The sequence below is a fragment of the Danio rerio genome, chromosome 10 (genome assembly GCF_052040795.2).
Source record: "Danio rerio strain M-AB ecotype USA chromosome 10, GRCz13ab, whole genome shotgun sequence".
Lineage (NCBI taxonomy): Eukaryota > Metazoa > Chordata > Actinopteri > Cypriniformes > Danionidae > Danio > Danio rerio.
Window position 1 is genome coordinate 40,387,142 of NC_141030.1, and position 8,330 is coordinate 40,395,471.

The window sequence follows — 8,330 nt, forward strand, 5'->3', positions numbered from 1 at the left end:
GACCAGGTCGTATCCTGAGCAGATGTTGTGGTGGTCATGGAGAAGTGGAGAGCATGAGACTGATTCCTGAAAGAGACCAGTGACAGACAAGTCTTTGCATTGATTCCGTGGGCCAGCCTGAACACCCACTGGTGACCTACTCACACCTGCAGCTTCTCCAAGATGGACGTCCAGCTTGCAGCCCATGCAGCTGGTGCCTATAGACTGCAGCTCTGCACAAGACGTTTGGCCAGAGGAGAAATAGTCATGCCCAACTGAGCCTAGTTTCTCTCTAGGTTTTTTCCTTTACTTTCGTCAATTGGTGAAGTTTGTTTCTCGCCACTGGCTTGCTTATTTTGGGACTTGTGGAGATGTGGATTGATAGATTTGCTCTTCAGTGTTTGGATTTTCAGCACTTTAAACCACACTGAACTGAACTAAACTAAACTTCAACTCTGAAAACTGGACTGACACTGTTTCAATTTACTAACTTCTATGTTAAGCTGCTTTGACACAATCTACAATGTAAAAGCGCTATAGAAATAAACATGAATTGAACTGCCACTGCCATGCAAATAAAAAATTGTACTGCTCCCAATATTACATTATTAAATAAACTGATAATGACAGATCAACACAAAAATGATTAAGTATACAGTATATAAAAAAGACAAGCATGAAGTTTATTTATTTTTTATTTTTTGATTTAATAATTACAATACACATGCTTTGAGTAAAAAAGGAGACATTTTCTTTAAATTAATAATTATGAATTTTTGCAAGAAGTTGCTCGAGCTCAGGTCTTGACTTGAAACGGGCCAGGTAATCTTCTTTTGTGTGCTAGAATAAAAAAAAACACAAGAAAATAAATTAAACCCATGACATTCGACAGGATTGCCACAAATGCAGTCAGACTAGGGCTACACGATTTTGGAAAAAATCGAACATTGCAATATTTCTTTAGTTTGCGATATATATGAATCAGAGGTCGCGTTAAGCGAATATTTTCTGTCATTGACAGATTTTTTTCAGCAGTGACGGAAATATCTGAAGGTGATCTGTCATTTTGACAGATTATGCTGAGGGCGATCTATTGTAATTTGTAGCTAATTGTAATTCCCACTTTTTTTCCAGCAGATGGCGCATGTCCTTCTTTTGTCTCCTCTTCAGTCAGTGTATGCGTACAGTTGCAAAAATGTGACAGCAGCTGAGTGTGAGAAGTTTCTTTAAACGGCCAAATAGTTGTAATATTAATAATAAAGGGAAAAAAAGAGGAAGTGATGCGGTGGACGATGAAGAACAACCAGATAAAACTTCTCAGTCGCCGACAGCGGTTAAGAGCCAACCAAGAAGGTCAGGTGCTTTGGAGTGCGTTGTGAGCACTGCCGAACGCAGAGGGGTGCAGCAGCAGCTGCGCCCCTGGTGCAGAAGGAGCGCGTGCTGTAGTATTTTTTCCCGGTGAAACGAGTGCTTGCAGGATCGGGAAATCCCACATTCAGAAAATCCAGCAAACTTAGTTCTGATCACAGCCTTAGGAGAATTGTATCCTAACTACAAAACACTGGCTGAAGTGGCGCTAGTAAATCCGGTCTTTGGTCACGAGAAGTCAACTTTCCGAGGCAAAGACACAGAATTTAATGACAACTGCCTCTGCATCAGTCTCCCTTGATGCGTTTGATTACACACAGGCAAGCATCCAGTTCAGGTCGACGCAGGAGGAAGATATGAGTTAAGGCAGATAGGAGTTTTTGTTTGTTTGTCAAATAAATAAATGAATATTAAAATATGAATGAAAAAAAGTGATTAAAAAGTCTGCAAATTAAATAACGATCAATAATAGGTTATGATGGAATTTTTACATCCCTCTCCGTCAAAATGACGGACAATGACAAAGTCTAAAGCGACCTCTGATATGAATACAATTTCATCATTTGACTTAATATCTCTATTTGGAAAGATTTATAATGTTCAATCGATTAGGATGATTCTGCAGTGGGAGTGCATCTTCATAATATCTAATAAACAATCTATAAACTTTTTGGGGTCCATTCGGTCATGTGGTATGTGCTATTTGCAGTGTATTTCTCTATTTCCATGTGTTGTCAGTATTTTCATGCATAACAATCTATAAATAAAATCAAGAAAAATATACAATTAAAATGAAGTGTTTTATCATGTCCCGAGCGTAATGATATTCAAGTACAGTGACTGAATGATAAAAATAATTCAATAAAATTAATTGTAGTTAAGTTCAAAAACGGTACAATTTCTTGTACCTGAATGTTTCTAAAATCATTTTACAATCATCATGTCCCGAGTGTAATGATTTTCATGTATAGTAACTAAATGGTAAAAATAAAATTTATTTAATAAAATTTATTTATTATTGCGAGATCGATGCTGAAACGATAAATTGTGCAGCCCTAAGTCAGACAGATTTTAAAATACAAAAATAATATTTTTATACGGTATAATTTTCTGACCTCCTTCAGACAGAGTTGCACCCCCTCAGGCTGGTTCTTCAGAATGACCTCCATAAGTATAGGAAAAAGTGTTGCCTTCAATTCACTTATCTAAACACACAACACCAATAAATCGATCACACACAACAGGACACATTATATCACGACATATCAAAATTGCACACTTTTGCATTTACTCCACCTGAACAACACGCTCATGGGTCTTCAGGACTGCGTCAACAAACATCTTCATGCCCTGCTCCTGCATCACCATGACCTCTGTGCTTTTCGTAGGCAGGGCATAGCTTTAAAACAAAAAACAGAGATTTATTTCATTAGTAACTTCAAACTATTCATAGGACTCGAATTGATGCATAACTATCATCAAACATTTATTTTAAAAGTAAAACATGCATTATTATGTTGTCAGTTTTTCATTTAAGGAATATTGAGCTTCCAAAACACCATCAAAACATTAAGAATAGTCCACTCAAATCTGTCAATCATCTTCCAGCTTGACCAATAGTGTCAGCCTGATCGTTACAGTAGCCACGCCCCAAACTGACACTATTGGTCAGTATTTAAGGAGGGTGATGAATAAATGTTATTTATATCGGCATATAACTACACCTTCATCTTTAATATGACTTTGAGATTATGTTTTGAATTTTGGGATGTGTTTGTATCTGTTCTTAAAGGGACAGTTCATCCCAAATTGAAAATTCTGTCATTATTTACTAAGCCCTTCACTTGTTCCAAGCTTGTTTGAGTTTCTTTCTGTTGAGCACAAAAGAAGATATTTTGTAAAATGTTGGAAAACGGGTAACCACTGACTTGTTTTTCCTACTATCGATGGTTACAGGTTCGCAACATTCTTCAAAATATCTTCTTTTGTGTTCCACTGAAAAATAAACTCAAAGTTTGGATCCACTTGAGGGAGAGTAAATAGTTTGTACATTTTCATTTGTGGGTGAACTATAACTTAATAAGGATTTTATCAATCTGATCACAAGCGGAGGATGCTGTAAATGAAGCTTTTGAGATGTTTTGATTTTGTCCACATTCAACCAGAGGTAGTCGAAAACACATTTGTCTGAATTGCTTTCTGGTATAGACCTTTTTCATGGCTGCTGCATGGAGGGCGCCATAGCGACCAGCGTCTTCCGGTAGAATGCTAAAAACTTCCGTTTACAGCGTGTACAACTGGTAATTTGCGCTCCGAAAATGGGTTTTAATAACGTTTTTAATGGATAACAGAGTGTTTTTGTGACACACAACTTAGAAATATGTCTGTTAAAGCCGTTTTAATCTGTCACATGTGGTTCAAGCGCGTCAGAAATACGAGAAAAACATTCTCCTAGTTCATGTGTCTGCCGTCAGAAATACAGTGTGTGTATGCGTTCCCGGCCTGTCAGCTGTTAGCTCAGCGGCTCTTTAACACTCACACACAGAGACACAGAGAGAAAGAGAGCAAACCAGAGTACTGGCATGAAACTTAACAGGTATGAAAGTCGTGCAATTTACAAAAATGACCAATAAAAGTCTGTTATTGATCCTCTGCTGGCTGATTTGCTGTTCATTCTAATCGCGAGCCGTTTGTGTTTTATTTCGTGTGTTGCTTTTACCACGATTTGTGTTTTTCTGTCATTTTGAAATGACACACCTATATTTTCACCTTGTCACAGTTATTAAATCAGTGTGTCAGTGGCACAGTACAGGCTACGTGTGTGTGTCAAACATTTTGGTGAATTACATTTGTCTGGGCTGGTTATATATTTGAAATAAAGAGAAAATGTTGACTTTAGCGATGACAAGGCTTCATTTAAACTGCAGAAGATGCCCTCTGACAACGAGGGGGAAATGCCTCACAGCAGCAGTTTTCCATCCTATTAGATCGCATTTCTTTAAATGATCAGTCCAGGAGATGGTGCTGATGGACAACAGTATTAGTTCAAAGAGGATAAAAGCAGGTAAAATAGATTAAAACTATCGTTTCAAAGCTGTCCAATTGTGACTGTTTACACGCATCAGCTGCCGACCGGAAGTTCTTCGCATTCTCCTTGCGCATACACGCAAAGCATAATGGGTAATTTTGCGTTCCAAGAAAAAGGTCTATAAACGCTCAAAATTATGACGTCTACAAAAAGCCACAAAATATCAACTATGATTTACTAACAAATGTCTTATGGCAGATGGGATTTAAACCTTTTGAAATGGTACAGCAGAAAATCTGTTGAAACACAGCTTAAAATCGTAAGTTTGGATTGAAGTTTAAACATAAAAACCCCCAAAAGTATAGGTTTTACCAGCCGTTATTCTTTCTGACACAAACTCACAGCATTTGACGACTGATTCATGCATTATAGACTGTATTGAGGAATGCAAACAATTTACATTTTTAATTTCCAAAGCATTCGAAAATCTGAAAAGGTCCACATATTAATAAATAATGTTATGACAACAGTTTTAACCTTATAATTGAATTTTGAATAGAAATTCGAATGGAAAAAAATGTCTCCCACCTTTCGTCGACCTTGATGTCCAAACGTTTGCAGAGATTGTGTATGTATTGGGAATAATGTTCCACTAGGGTCATGTCATATCCAGAAACACACACATTAATCACACCAAACTTTGTGCTTGTTGCTTCTATGATCTCCTTCATCTGCACTTTTTCCTTCTTCTTCTTTTGCTGGATAAATGTAATTCAGCATATATAATTGACAGGCTGTAAAAAAACACTGCATAGTAGGGTTGTCACGATACTGGAATTTGTTACCAATTGATACTGAAAAGCTCATCAGTTTACTATCTGTCTGCGGTTACACGCAGTGAACAGCGGTGAGTTGGGTGAACTGATGACCTTCATGGCCGAGCACAGTCATTTCTGTTGAGCACGTGAACACAATGGCAAATCAGTGCCGTTTAAGAACGTGCTCAACAGCGCTCAAATGTTAGCGGGAAATGGAAGTTTTTAAAATTTCAGTATCGATTGGTACCATACCTTTCAACCCTCCTGTTTTTTCCGGGACTCTCTCATATTTTACAGTTCTATCCCGTTATCATCCCGTAAAGTTATTTTCCCATATTTCTCAGGGTGTTCAGGGTGGCAATAAACATTAAAGAGCTGATCCTCCCTTTACGCAACCCATACCCTGAACCATCAGGGGCTGCTCCTTGCTCTTAAACGTGAGTCTGTTCTGTTCTTTCACTTTGTTTAGGCATGAAAACACTTTGAAATAAAAATTAAAACCTCAGGAATCCCTTTCCTTTTCATTACAGGTGCCGTCTCCACTTCATATGCAAAACAGTAATATAGCAGTGTGTGACTGTCAGCTGACGCGCTCCATAGTGATAAATAGATGCTGTTTCCCAAACGAATTCTGTATGTGCGATTTGACACGGAGCGACAGTCTGAGTTTTGGGTGATTGTTTAAACAGACATGTACACATAATTAATAATAATAACATCTAAAGATGTCGATCTTGGTGGTTTTTTTTTTCAAAAACAACTAATTTCATCCTAAATGAGCATCAAGTTAGGAAAGCAATCGAATGCTTTCATTATAATGTTAGATGTGTGCATTTTTAAAGTGACGCCTGTTATTTAATGTAATCAAACGAAAAAACAATCTAAATAAATAAGAGATTCATTTATTGCTCTTTAATCAGAATGTGTAAGTTATGGAGTAAGGATACGGCTAATGAGATTTGATAGCTTGATTCTATTTAATTATAACAGCTATTAATTTTAATAAACTGAACTGTTTGCTAATGTATTTGCTGCTAATGTACACTATTTATTTTTTCTTTTGTAAATATTAATAATAAAACATATTTCTGACCATTTAACTGTTTATTTACAATAAAACAGCTCCAAATTAACATATTTAGTAATTAGTAGGAATTTTTTGATAATAACCTTATTATGGTGGGCATATTCCGTATTTGCACATCCCAATGTTGACAGGTATGATTGGTACCGAATTCCATTGTCATGACAACCCAACTGCATAGTCTGTGTGTTTGTGTGTGTATAAAACTTTCGTCTTACTAGTTTTGGAAGAAATCGCTTATATCTTCCGATACCATGTGTGGGCATTGACCTATACTGTCTGTGTAGAAGACCTGTTAGACACAAAAACACCATTCAGTTAATTATATATGAACGCACACATATATGTGAAATTACAGAATATACAGTATCGTTGCTCTTACCCAAAGGCATTTGTGGAGTCAACACTTGACTTCTGTGATATTGGAAAAAAACATTGATCAAGTTTGGTGATTCATTTTATGTTTACTATACACTTCCTGACAAAAGTCTTGTCATTAATCCCAGTTGTAAGAGCAACAAATAATAACTTGACTTCTAGTTGATCATATGAAAAGTGGCAAAAGATAGATTTTTCTGATGAATCATCTGTTGAACTGCATCCCACTCATCATAAATACTGCAGAAGACCTATTGGATCCCACACGGACCCAAGATTCTCATAGAAATCAGTCAAGTTTGGTGAAGGAAAAATCATTGTTTGGGATTACTTTCAGTATGGAGGCATGCAAGAGATCTGCAGAGTGAATGGTAACATCAATAGCCTTATCAATAGTTATCAAGACATTTGTGCTGCCCATTACATTACAAACCACAGGAAAGGACAAATTCTTCAGCGGGATAGTGCTCCTTCTCATACTTCAGCCTCCACATCAAAGTTCCTGACAGCAAAGAAGGTCAAGGTGCTCCAGGATTGGCCAGCCCAGTCACCAGATATGAACATTATTGAGCAAGTCTGAGGTAAGATGAAGGAGGAGGCATTGAAGATGAATCCAAAGAATCTTGATGAGATCTTGGAGTCCTGCCATGACTTTATATTCTATACTGTACATTATTTCTATTAGGTGACGAGACGTTTGTCTAAGCAAAGTCAGACCTTACCGTCCAAATAAATAATTAAAAATTAAGGCATGATCATATTTTATTGTGGTAAAATAAGTGTAATCTTGAGGCGTTTGCCTTTCATATAAGCCACTTCTGATACCAATTGATCAACTAGAAGTCAAGTTATTATTTGTAGTTCTTGAAACTTGGATAGGTGACAAGACTTTTGTCAGGGGGTGTACTGTAAGCATTAGCTCAATTTAGAGTAACTGTTTTCCACTTTAATGTATTACAGGTGTATTTTATTCCTTTTAATCAAGCAAATATGCTGATTTGTTGCTCAAAATATTTTGGAAAAGCATTAATGTTGGAAACTTTTCATATTTCTGTATCAGTTTTGATATATTACCATTAAATTAAAATAATTAACACATTTCATTAATCAATTAATTTATAATGAATGAATGTTTTTAATGACTATTATACTATAACGATTACTACTGACAGATGAACATTAATAATAACAATAGAGCAGGAAATCAGCATAATAATGTTTAAAGAAAGACTGCAAAGATTACGTTTTAAAATATTATCACTTAATAATAATATTTCATAAAATAATCTAATACATTTATTAAAAAAATTATAACAATACAATATAAACTGACACTTACTGTACGGATGAAGCGACACACACTAGCGCCCGCGCGTTCTGAAGCCGCAACACCTTATGAAAACAATAACACACACAAACAATTATGATTTTGTAATATTGCAAACAATAATTAAAACGTACAGCTCTTACACTTTGACCTTGGGACATATTAACAACACATACTACTGAAAACCACCAAGACTAAAACGCCAAACTGTAATACTGCACCTTATTCAATAAAGAGTTCATGGTTTCGTGTCGACAATGCTGCAGTAAAACTTCAAATAAGCAGCCAGAATCTGTAAATATCAGTCCGAGAAGCGCATGTACAGCTCCTGATCTTCTTCGCTGATGC

At 36.3% G+C, this 8,330-nt stretch overlaps 1 protein-coding gene across 1 annotated transcript; it reads right to left on the reverse strand.

Moving 5' to 3' along the window:
* Positions 1–659: 659 nt before the first annotated feature.
* Positions 660–8,330, reverse strand: mrpl48 (mitochondrial ribosomal protein L48). Its single transcript, NM_001013281.1, is given in 8 exon segments — positions 660–819; positions 2,463–2,552; positions 2,644–2,746; positions 4,964–5,133; positions 6,496–6,569; positions 6,660–6,691; positions 7,995–8,047; positions 8,204–8,330. Coding segments are annotated over 8 exon segments (624 nt in total). The 5' UTR covers positions 8,225–8,330; the 3' UTR covers positions 660–738.